This window comes from Cydia amplana, chromosome 13 (assembly GCF_948474715.1).
Source record: "Cydia amplana chromosome 13, ilCydAmpl1.1, whole genome shotgun sequence".
Taxonomy (NCBI): domain Eukaryota; kingdom Metazoa; phylum Arthropoda; class Insecta; order Lepidoptera; family Tortricidae; genus Cydia; species Cydia amplana.
The window spans coordinates 13,526,564-13,553,871 of record NC_086081.1 but is presented as its reverse complement, the minus strand read 5'-3'; the positions used below and the strand labels follow the sequence as shown (position 1 = coordinate 13,553,871).

At 38.2% G+C, this 27,308-nt stretch overlaps 4 protein-coding genes and 2 non-coding genes across 6 annotated transcripts in view; 4 read left to right on the top strand and 2 right to left on the bottom strand.

The window, feature by feature from the left end:
- LOC134653549 (poly(A) RNA polymerase, mitochondrial-like) overlaps positions 1–4,768 on the bottom strand; it is a 194,438-nt gene extending 189,670 nt beyond the window's left edge. Inside the window, exons 1-6 of the mRNA XM_063508929.1 lie at positions 4,573–4,768; positions 4,327–4,502; positions 3,911–4,231; positions 3,326–3,454; positions 2,103–2,308; positions 908–1,128 (exon numbers count right to left, since the gene is read on the bottom strand). Of these exons, the coding sequence (XP_063364999.1) occupies positions 908–1,128; positions 2,103–2,308; positions 3,326–3,454; positions 3,911–4,231; positions 4,327–4,502; positions 4,573–4,681 (1,162 nt within the window). The 5' untranslated portion in view covers positions 4,682–4,768. The remainder of the gene's footprint in view (positions 1–907; positions 1,129–2,102; positions 2,309–3,325; positions 3,455–3,910; positions 4,232–4,326; positions 4,503–4,572) is intronic.
- Positions 4,769–5,159: 391 nt separating this feature from the next.
- On the top strand, positions 5,160–5,999 carry LOC134653291 (ribosome-recycling factor, mitochondrial). The gene has a single exon (XM_063508618.1). It carries the CDS (start codon positions 5,246–5,248, stop codon positions 5,996–5,998), a length of 753 nt encoding a protein of 250 aa, XP_063364688.1. The 5' UTR covers positions 5,160–5,245; the 3' UTR covers position 5,999.
- Positions 6,000–7,496: 1,497 nt separating this feature from the next.
- LOC134653543 (uncharacterized) overlaps positions 7,497–27,308 on the top strand; it is a 159,410-nt gene continuing 139,598 nt past the window's right edge. The window contains exons 1-3 of the mRNA XM_063508923.1: positions 7,497–7,925; positions 8,405–8,540; positions 9,512–9,533. Of these exons, the coding sequence (XP_063364993.1) occupies positions 7,512–7,925; positions 8,405–8,540; positions 9,512–9,533 (572 nt within the window). The 5' untranslated portion in view covers positions 7,497–7,511. The remainder of the gene's footprint in view (positions 7,926–8,404; positions 8,541–9,511; positions 9,534–27,308) is intronic.
- On the top strand, positions 9,323–9,395 carry Trnaf-gaa (transfer RNA phenylalanine (anticodon GAA)). Its single transcript has one exon. It is a non-coding gene; the product is annotated as a tRNA-Phe (tRNA).
- Trnat-cgu (transfer RNA threonine (anticodon CGU)) lies at positions 10,282–10,353 on the top strand. The gene has a single exon. It is a non-coding gene; the product is annotated as a tRNA-Thr (tRNA).
- LOC134653594 (large ribosomal subunit protein uL14m) overlaps positions 14,571–27,308 on the bottom strand; it is a 313,686-nt gene continuing 300,948 nt past the window's right edge. The window contains exon 3 of the mRNA XM_063508990.1: positions 14,571–14,582. The gene's annotated coding sequence lies outside the window, so the exon portion shown is untranslated. The remainder of the gene's footprint in view (positions 14,583–27,308) is intronic.

Genomic DNA, 27,308 nt, shown 5'->3' with positions numbered 1-27,308 from the left:
GAAACGTCTGTGATCGATGCTATTAAGCTTAGAATAAATTTAAAAGTGGAAAAATTACTGTATTGGGTGAGACTTGAACTCAGGGCCTCTGGATATTTGCTGGCTATGGATGAGGTCTTGGTGGCTCAGATGGCAGAGCGCTGGAGTATCTATCCAGAGGCCGTGAGTTCAAGTCTCACCCAAGACAGTAATTTTTCCACTTTTAAATTTATTCTGGTGCTACATCTATTGTCAAGTAGCAGTACTAATAGTTCCGCTACTCGATGTTAGATGTAGACACTGAAATTAATAGTCTTTTTGGTATCAAAACTGATGTATGGAGTGAGCAATCTATGTATTTTTTCTCTATGACCACGCATAGTAGCATAGAAGGTGGGGTTCGGATGTATACCCCCGACCCTGTTTAGACAGGACCTCTAACTCACCAGCCTTGCTGACGAGGAGCTTGACGCTCGGCAGCACCCTGGCCTGCTGCAGGAAGTGCAGCACGAGCAGCGTAGCCAATATAAACTACGCATAGTAGCATAGAAGGTAGGGTCCGGATATGTATACCCCCGACCCTGTTTAGAAGGACCTCTAACTCACCAGCCTTGCTGACGAGGAGCTTGACGCTCGGCAGCACCCTGGCCTGCTGCAGGAAGTGCAGCACGAGCAGCGTAGCCAATATAAACCACGCATAGTAGCATAGAAGGTAGGGTCCGGATATGTATACCCCCGACCCTGTTTAGACAGGAGCTCTAACTCACCAGCCTTGCTGACGAGGAGCTTGACGCTCGGCAGCACCCTGGCCTGCTGCAGGAAGTGCAGCACGAGCAGCGTAGCCAATATAAACTACGCATAGTAGCATAGAAGGTAGGGTCCGGATATGTATACCCCCGACCCTGTTTAGACAGGAGCTCTAACTCACCAGCCTTGCTGACGAGGAGCTTGACGCTCGGCAGCACCCTGGCCTGCTGCAGGAAGTGCAGCACGAGCAGCGTCAGCGGGAAGTTGGTGATCCAGCGGCCAGGTGCTGTGGCTGTCAGCTGGGCTGCGGCGGCCCAGCGGCGGACTGCTAGAGTTAGCGGCCTGACGCGCGGGTCCAGGGAGCCGAGTAGATGCAGGAGTTCTGACATGTATACCCCGGACCTGGTGGCAAATGAAATAGATAAATTAAATTGTTTTGTAAAAAGTAAAAAAAAAATTATTATACTTACCATTCAAAATTCAAGAGTTCTCTTGCACAAGTCAATAAAATATTTAGAAATAAAGCGAGCTATGCTCGGAATTTATCTGCAATTACATAGAGTAATATAGTAAGACAAGAGTGCTCACTCCATACATCAGTTCAGACTATTAATTTCAGTGTCTTCTAAAATAGATATTGAAAACCCGATTCTCCCAGATCCTGGTGTTTTTGGGTTCTTTCAACTCAGAATCACTAGCATATTCAATCCTGGTGATAAAAAAAAGTTGTCCCAAAATGTTGTATGAAAATTGTACATTCCACTACGTCACGTTACATACAAGTGAAAATTTTTCTCATACTAAAAACGTGACGTAATGGAATGGACATTTTGGGACATCTTTTTTTAATGGTAGGATGGAGAGTGCTGTCGATTCTGAGTAGAATGAGCCCAAGAATGTCCAGATTTGAAAGAATCGGGTTTTCGATATTTATTTTAGAAAAAGCCCATCTAGCAAAGCATCGAGTAGCGGAACTATCAGTACTGCTACTTGACAATAGATGTAGCACCGCCCGGAAAGTCTTATCTCAACAGCATAAGACTTTTCGGTTGGTGCTACATCTATTGTCAAGTAGCAGTACTGATATTTCCGCTACTCGATGCTAGATGCTAATAGTCTTTTTGGTACTAAAACTGATGTATGGAGTGAGCACTCTATGTATTTTTTTCTCTATGGCAATTAGAAATGAGATCAGCAAGGTTGTTGACATAGCTCAGATAGCTAGCAAAAGTACCCCAACCCAATCCAACCCCCAACCCAAGCCAACCTAAGTACAATCTCGAGCACTACGCGTTCGGGCGGAAAGTCGGCCAGCAGCACCAGAAGCCACTACAATAGCAACTGGCGGAGCTGATTGAGTCTCACTGCACACTCACATGTTGCTATAACACAGGTCGCAATCCACGTCGGTGATGTGGTGCGCGAACTTGACGATGGGTACGCGCGCGTGTAATATACGTTGCACGCGCGCCACGCCGACGGCACGCATGTCCAGTAACTCTGCCAGCAACTCTAGTTGCCGCGCTGGGCGGGACTCGCTAATACGCTTCTCTTGGTATACTAGACGCTTTGATGGATCCATCTGAAAAATGGGAATTCTATAAACAGCTTGTTCTAAAACCTAACGTTATGGTATTTCACGCAAAGGTTCAGACATAAATTATTTCTTTTTTGCAGTTATTTTTTATTGCTGTTTAAACAAAATTAAGGTTAGGTTGTTCAATTATATACAGATTGTCCTATGGGTTTAGCTGTATTATATTATAAAGATTCATTTCACAAAAAAATGTAACTGCAATAATTAACGCATTCACTGCCAGGGGGCGTGGCCTAGGAACAAACTTGTATGACAGTGGACGCACATGTGCATCGGGGGCAGTGAATGTTAGGGCCAGTTGCACCAACCACATTTGACAGACTGATCAACGTCAGCCCACGCGCCCCAGCGCTTTACTAAGAAACTTTCCATACATATAAATTTAGCGAACTCTTTAAGACGAAACAGGAGCTGAGATTTAAATATTTTAGGTAAATATACCCGTCTCGCTAACGGAAGCGCCTCCTAAAACTAGTGCGATAAGGACAAGGCGAAAAATCCTGCGTAAAAATCTCAAAAATCGAGGTTTCGTACTCGACTGTTTCCTCCTCCAAAACTTAACCAATCGTAACCAAATTTGGAAATCTAAATGATTATTAAATTATCTGTGTCGGACCGTTTTGCTTTTTTGGCTAATTGATACCAGTTTTGAATACCACGCCTCTCATTGCGGCATAGTCAATTAGGCCATTTTGGCTATTTTTGAAGGGCTCTAGTGCCATAAAAAACAAAAATATAAAAAAAATCAAAACGGTCCGACACAGACATTGACAATATTAATCTGTGTTGAAAAAATCATTGCTCTAGCTTCAAAAGCCACGGAGGAAACAGTCGAGTACGTTTGTATGGAGAAATGACCACTCCTGTTGGCTCTTAATGATACGAACAGTTTGGTGCAATCAACCCTTAATCTGTGAAATTATAACTTTTATAAACCTAGCTTAAACTATACTCCTAGTACTTCTACATGTGTTGGTAATGCTTTAACAGTGTTTTTCTTACCATATCATTAGTAAGTGTATTAGTAAGTACTAGGTCGAGATCACAACCCATCCGTCCGAACCCGTTCACTGAAGACCCAAAGGGATGGACCTCAATATTTGCATACAAGCTTTCCAACATCACTTCTAGCTGAAAATTCAACATTCATATGTTACAAATAATTCAAATTAAAAAGGTAATTCAGAAATTCTTAGGTATTTATTAATGATTGTATTTTTGTGACATTTATATTTCTGTATATACAGAAATATAAATTTGAATGATGGAATGAAACATTCAATATTTGTTTATAATGTAAGCATGAAATATACATCTTCATCTTATCAGCCCTTTATCGCCCACTGCTGAGCATAGGCCTCTCTTCTAGTATGCCACTTGTCCCGGTCCTGAGCTAATCTCATCAAGTCAATATACAGAAAATGTTCATCAGTAGGTATATCAGCTGAAATGCATCCACAACAGGACCAGTAATTCAAAACTGTATGAAACCCCAAAAGAGAAACATATATTCTCTTACTTATTTATGAAATAGAAGAATTAATAAAAACTATAAAACTTTATTTATATGAACAAGTAAATACATACCTCTCTGGCAACTATAAATCGTAACCGAACACCAAGGTCATTCAATATAGTCCTATCATACAAAAGCTGTATCTGCTCAGATACTGTTTGGGCACTCATCAACTCTTGAAACAAAATGTCTTCACCGAGGTCCGAGCTCCCATCCTTTGTATTAAGAGAACTAAGACATGACTCAGTTTTTTCCTTTTTCCCGGGAGCAGCACGGAACCAGAGGAATGGGGACCGAAGGGACATGACATCAATGTCTTTTTGGTGTGAACTACAACTTCGTAGTACATCTTTGAGATTATCTTCTGTGCTAAATTCGATAAGCATAAAGTGCTGAAACAAAAACAATTAAAAACATAAGTGTATATTACTTTAAAATTTAAATAAATATATTTCAGATCCAAAGCGATGATCATTAGGTTACATACCTCTCCACTTGAGTTCCGATAGTGATGAATTCCTTTGACGTCTGCAAACTTCGAACAGTAGGTGTGTAGTTCACTAAAGGATGCCTCTGAGTTGACTTGCACTACAACACTCCGCCGTGCCTCTGCTCGCCGGGCCGCCACTACCTCCTCAAAGTTAATAAACTTTCGCGGAACATCTAAAAAGTACACATAACCTTAACGCAACATTCATAACAAAATATTTACACTTCGCGTCGCAGGAGATACCTGAGAATTTTCTTATAGCTAAACATCTGCACGAGGACACAGATTTTTTAAAATTTCTGTATGAACACAGTCTTCCCGTATTGATAAGTGTTTGAAATAACACAGACATTTTTGGAAAAAAAATCTAATTGGCCATTTGAACTAAGAACGTTCAGAATGTTAATTGGCGAAATCTCAAAGTAGGTAAACCACAGACTAAATTTTAAATAGTGTTAGCACGTTCTCGTCATAAATAAACTAATTACTACGGTTAACTTAACATGTCACTGTTTTAAAAAGTTGACTTGTTTTGATAAAAATATATTTATAATATTTGAAGCAGAGAAAATAATTAAATCAACTTGGTTTCCGAGCGCTTCTGTCAAACGCGTTTTGTTTATCCTAGTTTTATGAAAAAATGTTAAATAACTACCTAATGCATATTTTTAAAATGAAGGGCTTCAATTAACTTAAAACTCTTTGATTTATATAATAAGCCATTGTAAGTCACTGGAATCACATAACAAAAAGTAAGTTTATTTTTTCCAATATATTATTTCTTCAAGACGTCACGGCGTTTCGTTCGCTTGTTATTCCAAAACACGATTTTGAGGTTAACTAGTCAGTTGTAATATAAGTATAAATAAAAACCTGATTAAACAAGTAACGGGAGGTGCTGAAAATTGCATATAAAATGAACGCACGGATTTTACAACGATTGATTGTACCCGTTTATGTAAATTCATTCAAATATTTCCCTAACCTAAATGAAAGAGTTATCACGGCAACCACTTACAATTTTGCGGCAATTCGGAATTATGCCAAAGGAAAAGATAAAGGAAAGGATAAGAAAGGTAAAGGAGGCAAAGTGGACATCAACCCGCTTATTATGTCAGAATTAGTTGCAGTGGACAAGCTTAAAGACAGATGTAAAACAGCAATTGAAAATATGAAAGAGGATTTTACGAAAAACCTATCACTTCGCTCTACGACCGGCTCCATAGAATCTCTGCACGTGAAGTTCGATGGTAAAGAATACGAGCTTCAGGAATTGGCGCAAATAGTGAGGAAAAATCCTAAAACTATTGTAATAAACTTTGCTTCGTTTCCCCAAGCGATCCCAGATGCTCTAAAAGCCATACAATCCTCAGGTTTGAATTTGAATCCTCAGCAAGATGGTACAACGTTGTTTGTGCCAGTGCCAAAGGTCACTAAAGAGCATCGGGAACAGCTAGCTAAGAATGCCAAAGCTCTGTTCATAGAATGTAGAGATGCCATCAAAGATGTTCAAAATGACTTTATTAAGAAGGCCAAGAAGCAAACTGGAGTCTCTGAAGATCTAGTTTTTAGTGTGACTAAACAAATAACGGCCTTGTGTGAGACTTTTCATGTTGAAGCTAAGGGCATCTATGATGTCAAGGTAAAAGAATTACTTGGTGAAAAGTGAAGTAGTGGTGCAAACAAAAAAATGTATGACATATATATTATTCAGTAGTTAAAACAGAAACGTTTATCCTTGTAAATAAATAAATTTATGTTAATTTAAATTTGTTTTATTACTTTGCAATACACATTAACAATAACAATACTTGAGCCGCACAAACAGTAAGCTGTTTATTATATTAATTCATAATTTTAATTAGTTGTTGATTTGTACAAGTATGGTTATTTTGTTCGTTGAATAGATCATTATACAGGGTTCTTACTCTTACATCTATCTGGTTGCAGGGAACTTTCTGCTGAGAGGAACAAAGAAAGGTATTATGTTCTTCTGCACGCTAAATTCGATTTAACGACCATCACTTAATAGCGAAAATCCAACAACGCTTCATAAAACGCGCCACCGCCATCGTGTGAATAAATCATGAATTTAATGAGGGGAAATGACCGAACGGGATAGTCTTATGTATCTTTCAGTAGGAGTAGCAGCGAAAGCGTTATTATTGGTTGTCCTTGTCACAGTCTCACATTTTTTTAAATTTCCTATCGTAATTTTGTATGGATTATGGTGGGCAACAAATAAATTCGACCAATCATAGTGTCACATTGCGTATGTTTTGTCCCTCACGGTCACACGCATATACCACATCTATAGGATCCTACCATCTATGGAATAAATACACATGTATAGTTGGTCAACCCAATTTATCAGTAAATAGGAACAAAAAAAACTATAGTTATCCTTTTCTTTTGGGTGCTAGTACTAGTGTAAGACAAAGATAGTATGCTTTCTATTCTATGTTTGAAATGAGACAGTCCTTTGACAAACTATATCCATTTGTGTCCTTTTGTGTCATTCGAAAACGCTTTTTTAACGTGCGTTGACAAAGCGTTCGTGTGTATGGGGTCTAAGTTAGAAGTAAAGAAATATGTTGACAAGACCAAAGATATATATATTATACTACTCTTTGGACCAAAGTCGCGGTCCGGTACGCCCGTCTGTTAAAGCCATAAGAAGACTGAAATATTGAAAAATTTACCTTATGTTTTTTCAAATGGTTGATTTATTTTATAAATTAATCATATTATTATTTATTGTATTTGATTTTTATGTTATATATAATCCTTTTGTATTACTAGAAATATATTATTTTTTATACTGGGTCAACCAAATCTTGTAAATAGGTCTCAGTAAATAAGAACAAAAAAAACTATACTCATCCTTTTCTTTTGGGTGCTAGTACTAGTGTAAGACAAAGATAGTATGATTCTCTTTGTCTATGTTTGAAATCAAACACACCTTTGACACACTATATTTTCTTATAATAATTTATAAATAAACGTTTAGTTTCTGCTTTTGTACCTTTTTTGTTCTCTTCTCTGTATGTCACGCTTGACAGCACTAATTCTACAATCACGGCTGTCACAACAACTTCTGTTTTGAAATCCATAAAACAGTGCCATTAGACGCTCTTTTTATGGATTTTCATAAGAAAACTAAAGCTAACTACGACAGAGTGATGTCTCGCGTATTCAACCGGTCACATACTAGTCTGAGATCTAGTTCAAATGTGACGCGACACGAAATACCGTCGTCAGTGCGCGTTGGCGCGAAACCATCTGTTTCGGCCGTGAGTTCTAGTGTTTTTAGTGAACTTCCAACCGTGTTAAATGACTATGTACCCGAAGTGCGTGTAGAAAAAGTAGTTAAAAGGCCGCTAGTAAGGCCTAGAAGGACTTTAAAGTCTCTGGACCCTGGTAAAGCTAAGTCTCCGTCGAGGCCGTCTCGAGCGCGCGGAAGTGCCAATGTTAGTAATATTAGAGCTCGTAGCTCCGTGCCTACGGTGTTGAGTAACAATGGGGAGGAGTGGTCAGAGTCCCACGTTCGAAAATGCTATAGTAGCAGGTCTCATACCAGACTGAAGGATTTGAAGGTGAGAATAACTTGAGGGTATGCTGGTTTCTATAGATTCAAATGTGGTACTAATCTGCTTTTATTTTGGTATTAGTAATAAGTAGTTTTGTAGCAACAACAAAGACAAATTTAATCCAATTCATTTGCAGGATGAATAAATTGATATTTAAATTCCATTAACTCGAATTGATGTATGCCAGCTATATCTAGTGTAGGGACACCTGGCTGTTGATTGGTTGCTACTTTCATTTAGCCCAGTACCCTGTAGGAGTTGCAGGTTACTATCCCAACTGCATTCTCACAGTATTCTCCTCAAATTATCTTGTTCCCCTGTAGAATAGTAGGACATCTTCAGAATTTTGTATACCAGCTAAAGCGTCAACAAATAAACTAGTTATTTAGAATAATTTTACCCAATATCATATACATATTTACAATTATAAAGATTAGCATCCCATTAGCATTCAGTACTGTTTATGGGCAAATTTTGTATTGCAGGATGAAATAAAAGCTTTCCGTGAGACGGACAAGCTGTTGAAGATACGCAGTCACCTTTATAAGAGCTGCGGTGTGGTGCTGGATGATGTTGGGAACGTAGCTCAAGACAAGGCGGTCCAGGCTGACCCGGAACCAGGTATGTCCATATATTATGCTGTATACTATAATACACTATGGTCATGATTAGATTAGACTCTAATCTAATGATGGGTCATCGTGGGTCTAATCATTAGATCCATTTTCAAAAACTTACTTCTACCATAGTCACATCAGATCATCACGTTGATCATAGTCAGTCAGTCATTGTCACTGTGACAAGGTATGCAATGATGACCGTATATGTTGTGACATTGGGTCTATTTATCTTCCTACAAGTAGCTATGTTGACTAATTGTTAAATGCAATATTATGGGACCACCGAAGATAAAGACTGGAGATGAGCATAGGGCATAGGAACTCTGTGATAATTTGATAAAACAATGCAACCTCATTGTGATCGTGTTTGTTCGAACTGTCAGTACTATTATTTATTTTGTGGAATTGTTTTGAATAGTATTAGCTGATTGTACTACATACATATTACATACACATATAAAACTCGAAAAACAACCATTTTTTCGTCAGTGCAATGTAAAAATGAAATCTTTTGAAACCATTGTTACAAGCCCACTACTTGTCCTGGTGGTTCCACTACTAACTGATAGATGGCACCTCAAGTATCATTGTAACTATTGTAAGTGATTTGAATAACATTTGATTTTGTGACGCATATTAAAGTTGACTGTTAAGGAATAATTATTTTAATTCCAGTCGGTGTTATAACTTGTAAAATACCAAATTTAATCAAAAATTTACGATCCATATTGGTAACTGTGGGGCTGTGGATTCTGATCGTAATTTTCGGCAACCCATCAACTGGCCGAAATAGCTCAGTTGGGAGAGCGTTAGACTGAAGATCTAAAGGTCCCTGGTTCGATCCCTGGTTTCGGCAATCTTTTTGCATGTTTTTTTTGTATTTTTCTTCCGTGTTAACTGCATACAGTATAAGTAAGTACAGTTTATTTTATTTTATTACTCTTCCTGAATATTTATTTATTTTTGTTTCAGAAAAGGAAATTACGTCTTTAAGGTAAGTTTTTTATATCTCTCACTTATACTTAACTAAAGAAGAGACGCTTTCTACATAGAATTTCGTAGACTGACTCGCCTGTTGCTATCTCAATTTTATTGTTGTCAAGCTCGCACAGTGACATTGGCAACCGGTATCATGGGTGGGATGGAAAAGCAATATAAGTAATTATGCGCGTGCAATAGAGATAGCAACAAGCGGATCAATATACGAATATCTATGTGGAAAGCGTGTCTGCTTTATGAGCGAAGTGTTTAGAGGGAGAAACGATTTACGCTCAACGTGAAAGTTTGAATTTCGCGGGCCCAAACTTCTTATTATTCGACGTCTCTAACTCAAATAATAAATATGTTCTTCATATAGCAACTGGTAAGGCGCACTATCGCGCGCTCTTTCACACTTGCTCTTCATACATATTTTATGAAAATTAATAAATGATCATCGTTTTCCCAATTTTCAACCATTTCTCTTTGCAAAATAAATAATATTTATTATTTCTGAATTACAAAACGTTTTTAATAGTATTATTACGTTCGGTTCGATGAAAAATATAATCATGTTTCTTTCAATTTTCACCAAAATCAACTCTATTTTGGATAACTTTCTTGTATGGCTGGGCCTTCGGAGGTTGAACAACTAACACAAGATAAAGCTACTTTGAATACTGCGGAACTTCGTAATATTTGTGGTTCTACGTTATCGGATGGGCTTATAGAATGGGACCGTGTATTTGGCGACGCTAATCATCGCCTCTTTAGCTCAGTGGTAGAGCACTGGTCTCGTAAACCAGGGGTCGTGAGTTCAATCCTCACAGGAGGCATCACGAGTAACTCTTTTTGTTTTTTTTAAATACTTAAACTGTAAATATTTTTAATGTAATTACATAGTTTATTTTAATGTATATTTTTTTAGTAACGTATTAACTTATTTTTCTAGGATGAGATGCACTTGATGCTTGAATTCACCATTTGTTCTGAAAATATTTAAAATTGTATTTAAAAAGTCTGCCAAGTACGGGTTGGACTAGCGTACGGAGGGTTCCGTACCTACCTGATAATATGTCGATATTTTTCTATCGTCGACTAACACTTGCGCGATTTTTATTTGGTTTTGTTAACTTTATTACCTCACCAAGTAAAACAAAAAAAAGATTAATGCTGGCTTTTATTAAAAAAAATGTCTTGTTTTTTGTAGCCTAATCCCTAAAACATTTAAAAATGAAAATGTCAAACTTGGTGTCGTTACTGAATGAGTCGGTGTTATTTATTTATTTATTATAAAAATAAATGATTAAAATTACGGCACGGAACTCTCAAAACGCGCGTACTTACATCGAGCCTGCTTTTTTAAATAATTTCATAACTTGTCGTACACTTATCTCACTGTTTACCCGTTTCGGAACCGGCTCCCACAGGGTAACTGATGTACAGTTACTCCCGTTACTTTACCTGAACGCGACCGTTAGTTTTGGCAGGGACCACAATTCTTTATTCAACGATTACCCCAAACGGTTGATGGTTTTCTGTTTTGCGAGTATAACTTGCAGGCGCTTATGTTTTTTAATTTTATTTAGGAATTTATATTATGGATATAAGAGTAAAATACAAAGAGACATACAAAATAAGTACATATTAACTAAACATATTATTGTTATTATCGCGGCGGGTGTTAACATTAATTGCATGCGAAACATACACAATTTAAGTTAATGGGTTAGCGTCACTAATTTACTATAGCACGTTATTATTTCGCGGATTAGCAAAGTAATAATTTTGTTTCAATTACTAAGTATTTCCGCATAGTTTTATCCTGTAATAAGGGTATGTTCATAAAAAATAAAAAAAGACGCTATACTTATTCTAAAATGTTGAATGACTGTGGAATGTGGAATATCTAGATCTAGATATTTTTCGTTTAACCAAAAGTCCAAAACGTTGATAAGAACGTTGAAAGCTAAACCGGAGCTAAATCAATTAAACACTAAAACACTAGTAGTCAAACTCAACAGCACATCAACGGTCGGGCCAAAACTGCGCTGACACAATTAAAATATTAAGTGCCGTATTTTGACTTTTAGCCGCCTTTTTAGAGGGCCGCATTATTTACTCTATGTAAGGTAATGTAACTCTAAACCAAAGAAACTCCTCATACAGAATGTATAAAAGTTATAGGGTAGCCACAAATTACGGAGCCACTTTTTTTAAAATTAAACAGTCTAAATTATGATCAGAAGACGTATGTCCAGCGTAAATGGCTGGCTAATATGTGTAATCGCAATGCGAATTTATACGGGCTTACCAGGCATTTTACTTATTTATTATCGCTGAACGATTGGTTAGTAATTTGTCGATGTGCTTATGAAACTAGTGGCATTGGAAATCATTACCGGGCAAAATAAATGTTTTAAATTGTATTTGTATCAAACAGAAACGTCTGCGAAACCAAGACAGTGAATTCTACCCGCGGCGACTGGTCAGAGAACCCAGGGCCTTTTTTTTATTAGGGTCCCAAAATGCATTCCGCATACCACACGGGTGCGAGGGGTGACCCGAGTGGTTATGTGGGACTCCCGTCTAGGCTAATGAGGCCCACGGTATACCCACTAAAAACCCCCCATATGCCGCCTCGCCGCCCTATTGGTGGGGTTACAGGAACGCTTGCGTACTCATCCGCGACCCCACCGGCGGCAGCCGCCTACGAGCGGCTCCTTCGCGAATGCCCGAAGGCCCTTCACGTTAGGCGCGCCAGATGGTTCCACGCGCCTTCCTCCTCGGCCTCCGTTCTGCATTGTAGCGGACCCCCCCGAGCCCGCCACAAGGAAGCCACGGACGCCAGAAAATTCCCCGGCGCCCGGCGACAGATCAGGTCTATGGTTCTGCCGTAAAACCATAACTCGGCTGCAGAGAATAGGGAGAACGGCACATCGTGACACCGACACTCCTCTTCCTCTGCAGCCCCACCAACGCCGCTACAGCGGAACGGCCCCGCCAAGTTCGCAGGGGATAGGGAGAGTGGCGTATCGTTATACCATCACGCCTCTTCCCCTGCGATCCCACCGCCGAAAGCCGCCGAAGATAGGGAGAACGGCTCACCGCAATACCGACACTCCTCTTCCTCGACGGTCCACCTCCAACGCGTCACAAGCGGGCTTAACAAGCCCACTTGGAGCGTTCTCCTCGGGCCAACCCGCACCTCAAACAGGCCGGCCCTGGTTGCCTCTTACTAAGCCCCTCCACCACGACAAGGTGAGCAACCTGCGGGGAGAGAGAACCCAGGGCTTAACCTAACCCCTTGATTCAACTTATTGTACTTCTGTTAGCTAAAATACTTACACTGTGATTGCACAAAACAACAGTAGCGAGATTAATGGCGTCTGACGTCATTTCCGTTTCCCGCTGGCACGTGTCCAGCCTGGCAAATTCGACTTCTTTAATTACAACTCGCCACATGGCATGTGCTCGCGATTTTTGCCAATGCCGGCGATTTGTCAAGTGTTTTTTTCGAAACTGTAACGTGTAGTTTTATAAAATCGGACCCTATTCTTCTTTTATCCTCCTAATCAACAATTTGCCACTGAAATTTGAACCTTTGTTGCAGGGAATAGAGTGGATCTTGGTTTTGTTTGAAAATTGAACGAAACACAACAAATGCGACTCTGTTCCAATTGAATATGATTTAAATTTCATCGAACTGAATAAATACTGTAGGTAGGACCTTGGGCCTTAGAGGTTATAATACGCTGATTGCGTAGTAGACCCTTGGCGCCCTTTACTAGCGTCCTATTGCCAACTCTTACTACTTACCATATTAGCACATTCATTCATCGAGCTTGACGTCATTCCGAGCGTAAATAAAGCTCTATCTCTGTCTAGTATTCTTGTTAGAGAGGGAAGGAATTTGGCGAGGAAATGCCTGTATATATTTGGATGATGACTCAGTTGGTCTATTTGCGAAAGTGCATCTCAAAACGATATCGGTATTGGTCACGTGGTCTCGCTTGCTCTAAAGCACATTCATATATGTGAGAGCGCGATGCACTGATATCTCGAATTGTGTTAATTATTGAATGTATGTTTTCGAAATACGACCACTTGTTCGCGGCGTAGATTCTTGAGATTATAAAAAGAAACTAATATCGGTGTTTGGTAGTTATGTTTACTAGTTACATCTTTTGTTGTTACCTATTTATATTGTGAATCAATGTAATGATTTCGACTTTTTGAAACACATAGATAGGGCAGACGCTGTTAGTAAATATGTAAAACTATAGGTACCATATTTTACGGCAGTGTTTTATTAGGTAGAGCACCTAAACTCGCAGCAATTTAAAATAAAATGTGCTTCATCTTACCTCAGCCTGATAAAAAAAGATATCATGGACGCAATTAATAAGGCTTAAGATACTTAGGATCTTACTCGTTAACCAATTCAATGCTAATGACGAATTGACACATCCATGTACAGCCGCCATCAGATATATCCAAGCGGCTAAGGCTCTCAAAATATCTGATCACGCCTCTATTCGTATTCGTTAGAATCGGTGTACAGATGCTTTTGAGCACCTCGGCCGCTCCGATATATCTGATGGCGATGGCGGCTGTACCTCTCATGAACGTTTATGTCACTATATCACTCATACCTACGCCATATTAAACCAGTCTATTTATAAACGCATAATATACCATTTACCACGTCATATAAAATGAACATAAATGGCCACATTATTATGTCTTTTGTTTTTAAAAGGACCGAAACATAGGAAGTTTCGCAGGACATGAGTTCTTTGTGAAATAGAACGGGAGGTAATGTATGATGTGTTAGGTAAGGCTGAGGTAATCCAGCTTACCTATGAATTATGTATGACGCTGTAGTATACAGTGTGTAAATCCAATACGGGCGAATATTTAAACGGTGGTTAGCATAGGACCTAAAAAGTATATTTAGATAGATTTTACTTAGAAATGCATTGAAAATTTTAACCATACAAAATAATTCGGCCCGCAATGTAATACACCACACACGTTACGGGATACGAGCTTTTTAAAGTAACTGTCAACGCTTGTTGGCATTTACTATGAAAAGCTCGTATCTCGTAATGTCATTATCATGTTCTGTTTCTTAATGTTTACAGTACATTGCTGCTCGGTACATGTGGAAAAAATTTATCACGGGGTCATAATTAAGTGTAACTTAAAAAAACATCTTAATTAATGATAAGACGGGTAAATTTTATATCTGGTTTAATTTATTGCCCGTATTTGACTTACACACTGTATAATGTGGACAAATATATTGTGCTGATTAGTACCCCTTCGATATACTTACATATTGACACTGAATAAAGAAAGAGTGAAGCACTACGCTTGTACCTACTGCTTTGCTGTGGCTTGAACATAATGTTCTGTGACTTCTATGCACTAAGGGCCGGTGGCAGCAACTGCAAACCATTTTTTTATGCCATCATAATTGATATAATTTGCTTCGGTATATGAAAAACCTGACAATTTTCTGTTGAATGACAACTAGTGCCTTCATATTTAAAGTAGATCAGTTCATTGATAAAGCACCGCCTGACGGGCCAGTTGCACCTACCACAGCCAGCAGACTAATCAACGTATAAAGGTAAACTATAGGTATAAAATTTAGCGAACGCTTTAACGATGACAGACGGTCTGGTGCAACCGACCCTAAGATGCTTCCAGATTTGACGAACACACGGTGAATTCGTAATATACGTACCCACAGTAGGAGGGGGGTAAGAAAGATCGCTGAACTACTTTTAACATGCAAGCTGGTACTGGTAATAATAAGTTCTGTGAACCCCTTACTGTTCAGGTTTCCCAACAAAACGACATTGTTAATACCAGCAGTATAAAATGCAATCTTAATACCAGCATCCGTTTTATAACCAGATATACAACGTAGTGTTACAAGTTAATCAGGTTCCTCGTTGACCACCTGTCTAAGTCCATGTAATCTTAATTACTCCAACAAGCGCTCACGTACTCTTGGACGTCACTGACTTAATGGTGTTTGCCTTCTATGGAAGAATTATTGTGGAATAAATTGCTGTCACTTAGCTATTTGCCGTCATATAGGTACATATTCATATAAGTATTCTTGCAGATGGCTGACACTGTCATAATATATATGAGACGACAAATGGCTAAGTAATACCTAACATGCATGTCTCGATTACGATTAGTTTTTTTAAGCTCTCTTCAACCGCAGGAGTCTGCTTTCTAACTGCATATTACGCGGGATTATTCGAGAATATTGAGATGCATCGCCTGAGGCTAACCGGCATAGGTTTGCCGTGGAGATCCGCAAAAACTAGTAGAATCAAAGCTCACGTTTAGTTAGCCTTAGGCAGTACATAAGGAATGGGAATTTAAAGCATAGTGCGCAGGACCGGTCATGGGTGATGTTTCAACAGCTAGCAGGCTAGTCACACGTTAAGGCAAACCAATATAAGTCGCTCGCTAGATAGGAACGAGATTGTGGTGCACTGTGGGCATCTAGGGGACATATGACTTGAGTACAAATAAAGCAAGACGGGCCGCACTTGCAACCACTCTGGTCTTGCAGGTGTCCATGGGCCACGGTAATTCCTTATCATCGGGCGATTCGATTGCTCTTTGCCTTCTATATCAAAAAACTATACTGGTTTGCAGCGTTAGAGTCGACCATGAGCAGTAACCTCGGGAATACAGGTAGGGTGCGCGTGAGCAACAATAGCGAAGGGCGCGGTCACTGACCGGGTCGCCGGCCTCTGGAGGCTGGTCTTTTTCTTGTTGTGTCTACCTTGTAGGGCCTTGTGGGCTTTCAGTCTAAAAATCTACTTGGTATATAACATGCTTTGCGACGAAAGCGTTTCCTCCTTATGTGATCATTATGTACATTACTCATTTAAACAATTTTTTTATCATTTCCGTAATGAATGTTCTTAACGACAAAAAGCAGCACGAATCCGACTGATATAACTAACTTTCACTCCAGTAACTCCTCTAATTTGATTGCTGTTGCAGTTTGATCAGCATTCCACGAATCCATCACATTTGCAGTTTCGATATCAGGACGTGTTACATTCATTAGAGCGAGTAGAGCGTGTTTATCTACTTACTACGAATTCGACTACCTAGTTTTCCGCACCAAAAGTTTTCAGTCAATTGCTTCGCTCCCGAAGAAAAATCCAACGGCTTCTGAAAGATGGTAAACGACGGCTATTTAAAGGCTGATCCATACGGGATCCCGTCACGTTATTCTAATTCTATTTACGGTGCAGCTTCGGGAATAGTACCGTGGCTGCTTTGAGCCAAAACGATCTTAAAGTTCCTAGTTTATTGCGATATGAGACTTTTTCGGCTTGCACTGCAACACAATTCGGGCGAACTTTCCAGAAGTCCTCTCACGTAGGGCCACGTGCTCTGAAAACTGCCCTGGAAACCAGTGTTTAGTAGAGAAAGGTCGGATGTGTTTACAGTTTGTTGGTGGTTACGACTTTAATATTTAGATTGGTGAACGGCGGCGGCGTGCGGTGACTGAAGATGGGCAAAGTTTGATTAGTCCCTTAATTTCTTTCGCTGGATGTGATCGGACTGAGTTAAAGTGACTGCATTTGTACGCAATATGTTGTGTTGATGGCGCGTTTACGGAGCTCCATTTGCGATAGTCTACTCAAGCCTTTTATTTTATACACTATTACAACCGACATGTACCCTACCTAATACCCATGTATTATAACCTAGCTAGGGGATGCCTCCGGGACTAAATCTGTGCCGAAATCCGCAAATGCTCGGCTTTGGGACTGATTTTGTATACAAAACCAGTACCGGGAGCGCACCCTAAACGTAGCAATTACAAGAATCCCTGTGTATTTTGCCTTAAGGGGACGGTATATGACGTTTTCGATTTAGACCTCACTTTGTGCAATCAATTTGTTCAATGAATGATTAATAACTGCATTAAATTATACGTAAATCTGTTCACGAAGAAGCCGTGTACCGGATCTTCACGCCATAATATTTTTTATTTGCTGTAATTCTCTACAAATCAACACTAAAACTGTCCAAAAATCAAAATATGGAGTTCCGTTTGAGCAAGACGCATTACAGTTTTGTCTTTGACAGTAATTGAGTTGTTGTGGGATTTTGAAGGCTAGATAACTAAACTACCAAATTATTATCTACTTATATTTTTACTCACAAATACAACACAGAAATTCAATCCCAAATGTAAACTTTCGTATAATTTCCATACATTGACGACATCACTCAAAACTCTTCTTCGAGTCAGATGGCCGTTGGCCTTGCATCGAAGCAGACGTGTACGTCGTCGTAGCTCATTTTTGACATTATTATAGACATTTCATCATATACGCATACGAAAATGTAGACCAGTAGATAAATTGTATTTCATAAAATAGGGTAAATAAATATAATCACGTCGAGCTCGAGTCAAATTTTAAATGTGAGTTGTTGTTATTTACGGGTCGTAACGGTCGAAAACAGCAGTAAATTATCCTAAAACAATACGATTACAATCGAATTTAAGTAACTTGTTCCTTCAAAACCCGCATAAAATGAAAAAAAGTTTAAAGACTCGTTTTACTGATTGGGATTGATTTTCATTATGCTGGTATCAATTTTGCGTCATTATAAAAATGTATATGACTTCTGTACGTCAATGACTTTTGATGTCAATTAATTGTAATCTTGTATTTATGTTAGAGAATATTATATGTTCATTTAAATATTACTCATCTATTAATACGAAGCGTAATTCGTTTAATACCTAAAGACTTGCAGTGTCTACACCTACTTTCTTGACGTTCGTTCCGTCTATGTATGCGATTACGTAACGTGCTGTTCTGATAATCTTCAAGAATCAAGATAATTAATAACGGCAAGATCAGCATTTAGTACCAGCGAGTTTTGCGGATTTGGAGACCGAGATGAAGCTTACAGGCCAATATCGCTGCGGCCCGGCCTGCTTATTGTTATGTGTATAAATCGAATGTTATATAAATTTACTATAAAAAACAATGTTTTATTTCAATGACATTCTGTGCGTAGAGGTATGTATGTTTCGGTGATTATAAGAATTATGTCCACACAATAATCGTGCAAAGCAGAGACTGCATTATTTCTTTACGGTATAAGCGGTAAGGAAAAACTCATTGGTATCCTGGCTCGTACCAATGAGTTTTTCGGAACTTATGTACGAAATATCATTTCATATTTACCACTAGCTTTTCGGTGAAGGAGGAAACATCGTGAGGAAACCTGCATACTCGTAGTGGATACATTTGCGAAGAAATTCAAAGCTGTGTGTGAAGTCCCCAATCCGCATTGGGCTAGCGTTGAGATTATTGTCTATACAGGGTGGTCCAAACCTTGACGTCCAAAAATCGTGGGCTATCAGAATGTACCCCATATGTATGTTAGCCGATTTTTCGTAGTTTTCAAGTTATGATTTTTTAAGCTTTTAACTTTTCCTATGAAATTCCGGGGTTCCCATACAGAGTGGCTGAAAAATAACTGCATTCCGTTGCCAGGGAGGTGTTGGGATTATACCGAGCAACTTTTATTATTGGACCAACCCCGAAATCGCGAAAAAAAAATTGGTTTTTTATACATTTTGGCTAGTCCATTTTCTATGGAAGGGTAATTTTTTTCGCGGTTTCGGGGTTGGCCCCATTGTAAAAGTTGCTCAGTATAATCCCAAAACCTCCCTGGCAACGGAAATGCAGTTATTTTTTAGCCACTCTGTATGGGAACCCCGGAATTTCATAAGAAAAGTTAAAAGTAAAAAAAAATCATAACTCGATAACTACGAAAAATCGGCTAACATACATGGGGTATATTCTGATAGCCCACGACGTGAGGAATCTAAAAAAAAATTTTTGGACGTCAAGGTTTGGACCACCCTGTATATAGGCTGAATTATTATTATTATTTATAGGCGGTACGGTACCGTTATTATTTATCAATACCGCTTCGTTTTGAAGGTACTTATACCTGTTGAAATATAAAGTACGGTACCGGTATAAAATTGCAGCAGGTACAACTATTTTTTATAGGTGTACAGTACGCTGCAGAGAAAAGGTACCACCCCTGCATACAATCTTCTATGCAGGGGTGACCTGCAGCTGACTGTACCTAAACCATCACTGACCGAGCGTAGGCGAAGGTCTCTGTTTCAGCTTGGGCAAAAATACTTTCGTTTGTTCGAATTTGCATATCACATTTCTCAAATATCTCGAGAAAATTTGTAAGCAGGTTCGGTAGTTGGATATAATTACTCGGTTTCTTTTTTTTTTATAAGTTCTAATAGGCAGAGATTGTCATAAAGGACTTAAGCGACAGTAGGGTCTGTGGTACTTAAGACCATTGTGATTATTAGTAGTGTCCGATCGAAGATTCGGTTTCGGTTTCAGTTTCGGCCAGTTTCGGCCATTAAATCATGTTTCGGCCGTAGTTTCGGTTTCGGCCAAAAAACGGCCGAATCTTTCGGCCTGGCCGAAACATACGAAATAGTACTTCGTATTATGAAACTAAACTATGTGACAAAGACCAAAAGTTGGGGAGCAAGTAGGACAACAATATTTATATATACAGAAATTTGTGTTTCGGTCGGACACTAATTATTAGGTACTTACTGATTACGCTGCGCCGCGTGGAACGTGAGGTGCGTTGGGGTAAGTGCATACAAATCATTCAAGAAAAAAATCCCTTTTAAGATCATTCGTGTGTCTGCCCCTAATAGACTAATTCAATTGAAATTTGGTACACATTTGTCACATATGACAAAGAGTCGGTGATCCAAAGATGGACTAGTAACGTAAATAAATGAACTTTTAACTTTGCGGCCATTTTTTGTATCGTGTGATATATCAGATATTAAATTATAAGATATTTACTAATAATAAGCATTGGTCACGTAAATTATTTTTAGATTTTTTTTGCAAGTATGATATAGAACATTATTTCAATTATTTTTAAAATTAAGCCTATCCAAAGGCGACTTGGAAGAAGTGTCATGGGGATCTACATTCGTTGGGTGAAAAACAAGTTTTTTTGTCTAATTATCGTTTAAAACTCAATCGATCGGCAATAATGCGGGTACATAAAACAAAAAACTTCTTTTTTCACGCATAAAACTCCTTAAACCTAATAAGAGCTAAACAAAAACAAGTGCGAGTCGGACTCGCATTCCAAGGGTTCCGTATATTAAGTCCGTCTCACGCTTGACTGCACATTTCTTATAGATTTTCCTGACATATATAGGTAAAGAACTACTTTGTGTATTTTTTTCAAAATTTTAGATCCAGTAGTTTCGGAGAAGGTGGGCGGAGAATGATCATTTTTTGCCTATTTTCATGAATAACTGCTGAACTATTAATCCAAAAATTATAAAAAAAAAATATTTGAGATTCTTACAATGAGCTCTTTTATTTGATATGTAACACTATATAGTTTAAAAAACATTATTTTTTAATTTTTTCATTTACCCCCCCCCCCCCTAAAAATGGCTGCCGTATTTCAAATTCTCTAAAATAAATTTTATTTACGTTACACGTCCATCTTTGGGTCACAAATTTACATTAGTGTGCCAAATTTACATATGTGTGCCAAATTTCAACTGAATTGGTCCAGTAGTTTCGGAGAAAATAGACTGTGACAGACGGACGGACAGACAGACAGACGCACGAAGAATTATATGTATATGCACTTACCCCAATGCACCTCTCGTTCTACGCTGCGCGGGGTTCATTGCCGCTCCTACCGCCGTAAGTGTAAGTACAACTACATCATCAAGGCTACGATCGAAGATAATCAGTTCAGCACTGAAATAATAGCGGTGGAATGCCAGTATAATATTTAATTATTTATTTTAATGTTATAAATTTAATAGCAAAATAAATAGCGAATATACGATACTCGTACAAGTAAATCTGTAAAGATCTTAGGGGTACATCAGCCGACATATATTATTAAATTTTATTTTGTCCGCCTTAAATAAATTTCCACCCTGCCGAAACTTTATTTATTTAAATTTCTAATTGAATTGATTTTTCGCCTTATGAATATGAATAACCGTATAGTAGTAAATAACATTTTACATCTGACTTAATGACATCTGGGTTTATTCGGTTTAACTTACAAAACGCGTATCTCGACAAAGCCGTAATATGCAGAAAATAGTTAACAATCAAATGAATTAAATTAGAATTTAAATACGTCACGTGTGACATGAACAGACAAGAAGAGCAAGATTTAATGTATTGTTTCTCTTTCTTCTTTCAATGGAACGTGTTTACAGTTTCTGTTCCTCAAAAGAGGTCAGTGGTTATCACTAAACTCAAAACGCTATCTAAAAAAAACTTGATGGGTCAATGACCTGTCCCAGTAAAGTGAGGTAGTGTGCGTGAAGTGCGCTTGTGTGTGAAATGGGGTAAATTGACAGAATCTGAAAATTTACCCACCTCTACTGTCGCCTTAATGTAACTTAGCGAAGTTTAATAAGGATATGAGGACATTGAAATCCAATGTGAGTACATAAGATACATAAGTATGGTAAAGCCAGACGAGCGTATTTTTACACGACTGCCCCAAAAAAGGAGTGTATTGTTTTTTTTATTTGTGTTGTGAGTCGCATAATCACACACAAATTAGATCCCTTTGTGCACTGTGCATTGTCGGACTTGATCTGAACTTTATCGTCCCATCAGAGTTCTCAGCGCCTGCACGGCGGTTACTTGCCCATCTTTTCTATTCTCAACCCACAGTATCATTTTTTACTTCTCCAGTACGGATATGATGGTCGTTCTTGTCTACGTGACAGCGTGATAAAACGGTGTCCGTCACTTTCTTTCCCACGGTGTTAAACAGTGACAGTTATTTTATCACGTGGATAAAGATGGATAAAGCTATCCATAATAGGCTGGCTGGCTCGTCTCTACTATATTTTGAGCTCTAGATAGATTCGTACTCTGAATAAAGTAATAAACGCATCACGAGCTCCACAATACTCAGAAATTATGTAAACACAATACACAGGTAAAAGTGGAAGTGGACAAGACAGAAAGTAAATAATAGGTGATGATGATGATCCATACCAAAACTCTGCTTTGTAGCATTCTCAGAAAAAATAAAAGCTTTAAGACGTGAGATTCCGTTTGAATGCCTCTGTAGTGCTGTGCGTGAAGCGCCGGGCTGGTATCCTGGATTCGCGGGTTCAAGTCATGCTCGAGGCAGATTTTTTTTTTTTACTTTTTCGTTTACAGATGTTTCTGTTTTATAGAAAATTAAATCCCGAAGTCACACTTATATTGGTCCAGCCAGAATCCGAACGGTGGGAATGTGCTCTGCTCCGTGACAGTGTCATTACCGAATGCATCGTAAATCATAATCGTGGCGGGTTAGATAACTACAATGGGGAGGTCACGACCAGGAATGTTGCCTTTCACTTGGCTCAACTGCCCGGTTTTATTTAACAAAACAGGTATTGGTTTATAAATATTTAGTAAGTACTTTTTGTATTGGTTTTTTGTAAGAATGATTTTGTATTGGCCTAACACAAAGCACAAGTAGGTATTGGTAAATGTTCTTTTTATCAACCTCCTGTGACTCAGAAGCATTTGTTGTGTTTTTGAATTTGGAACCCATTGAGTAATCAGTGAAAGATCAAAATATTTTTTGGAATATGTACATCAATTTGTACGCAGGTTCTTAGGAGGTTAAAAAATTGTTTGTCTTAGGTACAAACCTACTCTTAGGTAGCCTGTCTCATACTGCTATCTCTACCAAGTTTAACACTTTTTACACTCTTCTCTAATCTAATATAAGAGAAACCTTAATTTTTAATAAAAAAAAGGGCAAAAATAATTTTATATACTTTTTATAAAAAACAATTACAAAATGTATCAAATAAAAAATTGCCACAACCGAATACAGAACCTCCTCCATCTGAAGAAGTCGGTTAAATATATTTCCATTCCAAATTCCAACTATGGCAGATCGATTTACATTCCAAGAGATTCGAAGTTACGCTTGAATTGGACGTGAAGTAAACAACAGCTTATTATTAAATTATACAACGGGACTTAATCGCGTATCTAAGTTTAAAGATTTACCTCCGACGTTTCGAGGACGGCGTTGTCCCCGTGGTCTCGGAGAAGACTGGCTTAAGTTGACATCAGCATCGTCTAACCGCGCGAGTTTTTCGAACTACCCGCCAACTCGAAAAACTCGCGCGGTTAGACGATGCTGATGTCAACTTAAGCCAGTCTTCTCCGAGACCACGGGGACAACGCCGTCCTCGAAACGTCGGAGGTAAATCTTAAAACTTAGATACGCGATTAAGTCCCGTTGTATAATTTAATAATGTGTAAAAATCGTGAAAGTTTAAATCAGTGTTAAACAACAGCTTGTACGTAACTAGTTTTTAGACGAATAAAACAAAAGCTAGTTTCAGGTGAGATTGGATACGGGAAAGTTTTGTTATTTTTGGGTTTTTCATGTCCCATGCAACGACCATTTGACTAAGCAATATTTAAAGCAATCTATAACGTCCTAGATTCTGCAACATTTCAATTGGCCTAGAGTACTTTCTCCATGTTTTTGAATAAGAAGCGTAATAAGTATATTTTTTTTTATAAAAACTCGCCTTTCTTACATGTTCTTACACTTCGTAATTGGGTTTTTTATATGTACCTACATACATTTTTATAGGATATTTGTAGGACACATTTACCGGATATTTATATTTCTAAAAAAAACGCGCGGGTTTTTTTAAAAGTTTCTAACGGAAGTTATGTTATCTGAAATTTAAACACGAGGCACCCACAGCTACAGGCATTGTTATCAAAGCAAAACGCCTCTAAAGCAAAAAACAATAAGACATAAGTACAAAAGATTTTTGTACAAGAACAGTTCCTTTTTCCTCTGAGTGTTAAAATGTGAGCCAAAGCCAAGGTTGCCGTCTCGCCGACTTCCGGCGTACCTACTAATGCTACGGGAAGGAAATACTTGAAATCGAACTAATTAATGAACTAGTAAACAATGGAAATAATTAACTGATACCGCTTTTGGTACGTGACCAACTTCCGTCGAAATGAAGCCAATTATAATTGCCAAGACATGTAGGTACCTACCGGCGTTTTCTAAAATTTGATAAGGTGCATTGGGGTAGGGGTAACTTCGTAATTTTGAAAATTGCTTATATGTATCGACTAAACCAGAAGCACTTCATACTTTATCAACACTTGTGGTATTTGACGCTTGCTAAGGCATCTTGCTTACTGTTGCTATAGTAAAAAGTGCTTTTGCAATTTTCACAATTACCCCGCTTTCGAAGTAAACCCCATACACGTTACCCATGTTTTCGGAAACAAGGAACCTATGCAAATTATTTTTCAAATTTGAAAGCATACGCTGTAGCGCCTTTCTGTTTTTGGTGTTGTGACATATTTAACAGAGACATTTTGCAAAAGTTTGACAGTGCAAGGAGTGTAAGTAATATTTTCTGGATGCAGAGATTAAATCTGTGTAATTACCTAGTAGTACTGATTAGTACTGTCAAGTCTTAGGAACACTTGTCAAAAATGATTGTCTGCAACTCTGCTCTCAAATTCTATACAACTAGGGAACAATTCAAATTATTTTCTTAAATTCCTTGTTAATGAAAGATAAATAGGTACACCAAGACGAATATTTACATCTGAACTCAAAGCAGTTTCTACCTCACGTACTTGTTCAGTTAGCTATTTCAACGGCAACCCAGTATACTTGAAAATGTGGGACTAGCAAGATATAAACTGAAACTATTCCGCTAGAGGCACGAAAATAGCCATTAGATTAAATTAGGCTACGATAAGTTTATGTATGTTTTGGGAAAACGCTCTGCGCTTTAAGTGGATTATTGCAGCAGTAAATCGGAATTAGTTAGAACTGGTACATTTCTCCGAAAAGTATCTTCAACAAACGTCGAAGTCGAAACTTCAGTTTTATTACTTATTATAAATATAAATGTTTGGTGACTTCTCAATGGAAATGATAAGGAAGTTATTTTACAAACTAGCACAATACTTAGCTGCTTTTCTTTACGGATGGAAATTTCAGCAATTTAAAGCAAAATCTACCTACTGTGACTGTACCTGAAGTCCTGAACTAAAGTACCCTCTCTAGAGATAAAAAGGCTAAAGTTTTTTAGAAACCCATACTTTTTCATTAGAAGGGATACTTATAAGATTTTTCCAATTGTAAGCAAACTTCATAAGAATCATAATCATTATCAATTATCATTGCATAACCAAGTTCAGTAAACAATGCTTACACGCGCGCATTGCGTATCGTTATGTACATATTATTGCCCGGCAGACCTTGACTTTGGCATTACTTGCATGCAAACCTGCGCTGTGACCAATCTCTCATTCCGGGCTTATCAGTAAAACGTGATCAATGACTTCCCATGGAGGTTCAATGTCAACCATTGTTCCTCAATCGAAACTCAATAGCATAGAAATTGCCAGTTCATCTTTGTTAATCGACCGACATTCAATTTCTTCTTATAGTTTTTAACGGAAAAAGGTACATAAGTTACGCTAATTAGATCCTATTTTTTTTTCCTCTGAATTGTAAGGAGGTTTTGGATGGCAACATTACAAATTACAAAAATTGTGTACGCCAAATGTTATTAGAGAAAGTTTGCAGAAGCAGAAAGAAGAAGAATTCAGGATATAATCGGGAAATCGTATCATTATCATCTTTAATCTGTCAGCTCCCACGGCTCATATATGAGCCAGAACGCTTATGGTGACGTCATATCGTGGGATTCGACAGGATGATGGCAATAAAATAATACAATAATACCTACGTTTTTGGGGTTCCGTACCTCAAAAGGAAAAAACGGAACCCTTATAGGATCACTCGTGCGTCTGTCTGTCCGTTCGTCTGTCCGTCTGTCACAGTCACAGCCTATTTGCTCCGGAACTACTGGACCAATTAAGTTGAAATTTGGTACACAAATGTAAATTTGTGACCCAAAGACGGACATGTAACGTAAATAAAGTAATTTTAAATATGGAGGCCACTTCTGGGGGGTAAATTAGCAAATTAAAAAATAAAGTTTTTCAAACTATATCATGTTACGAATCAAATGAAAGAGCTCATTGTAAGAATCTCAAATATATTTTTTTTATAATTTTAAGATAAATAGTTTAGCAGTTATTCAAGAAACTAGGCAAAAATTACCATCCCCTCCCCCCCTTATCTCCGAAACTACTGGGTCTAAAAGTTTGAAAAACGTACACAATAGTTCTTTACCTATAGATGACAGGAAAACCTCTTAGAAATCTGCAGTCAAGCGTGAGTCGGACTTAATTACTTAGTTTTTGATCCGACGGGTTACAATTATAAATGCACCCATCATTCTTCAACTTTCAGATAATTGCTATGCTGCATGTCAGTTAGTTGTTTGTACCTTTTATTGACATTTCTGAAGTGAGACATGTTACAAGCGATGCTATAGTATCACAAGTCGTTACGCAATCCTTCCGCTTTGTTTTCAAAACGTAGTGTTAATTACTTTTTCAGTGTAGAAAGACGTTTCATTATACTTTTAATGCGACGTAGAAATTCCGCGCAATATTTGCGATATTTCTTGAGCTACGCTACGATACTGTCCTTTAAGTACAGGTGAAGTCGTAATTATGAGTCTGAAAGCGTCACTCTTGCAGACAATCTGGTGTAGTTGGGGGAATACCAATAGACG

Coding starts and splice junctions, on each gene's coding strand:
- LOC134653291 (XM_063508618.1), top strand. CDS start 5,246: ATGAACGCACGGATTTTACAACGATTGATTGTACCCGTTTATGTAAAT.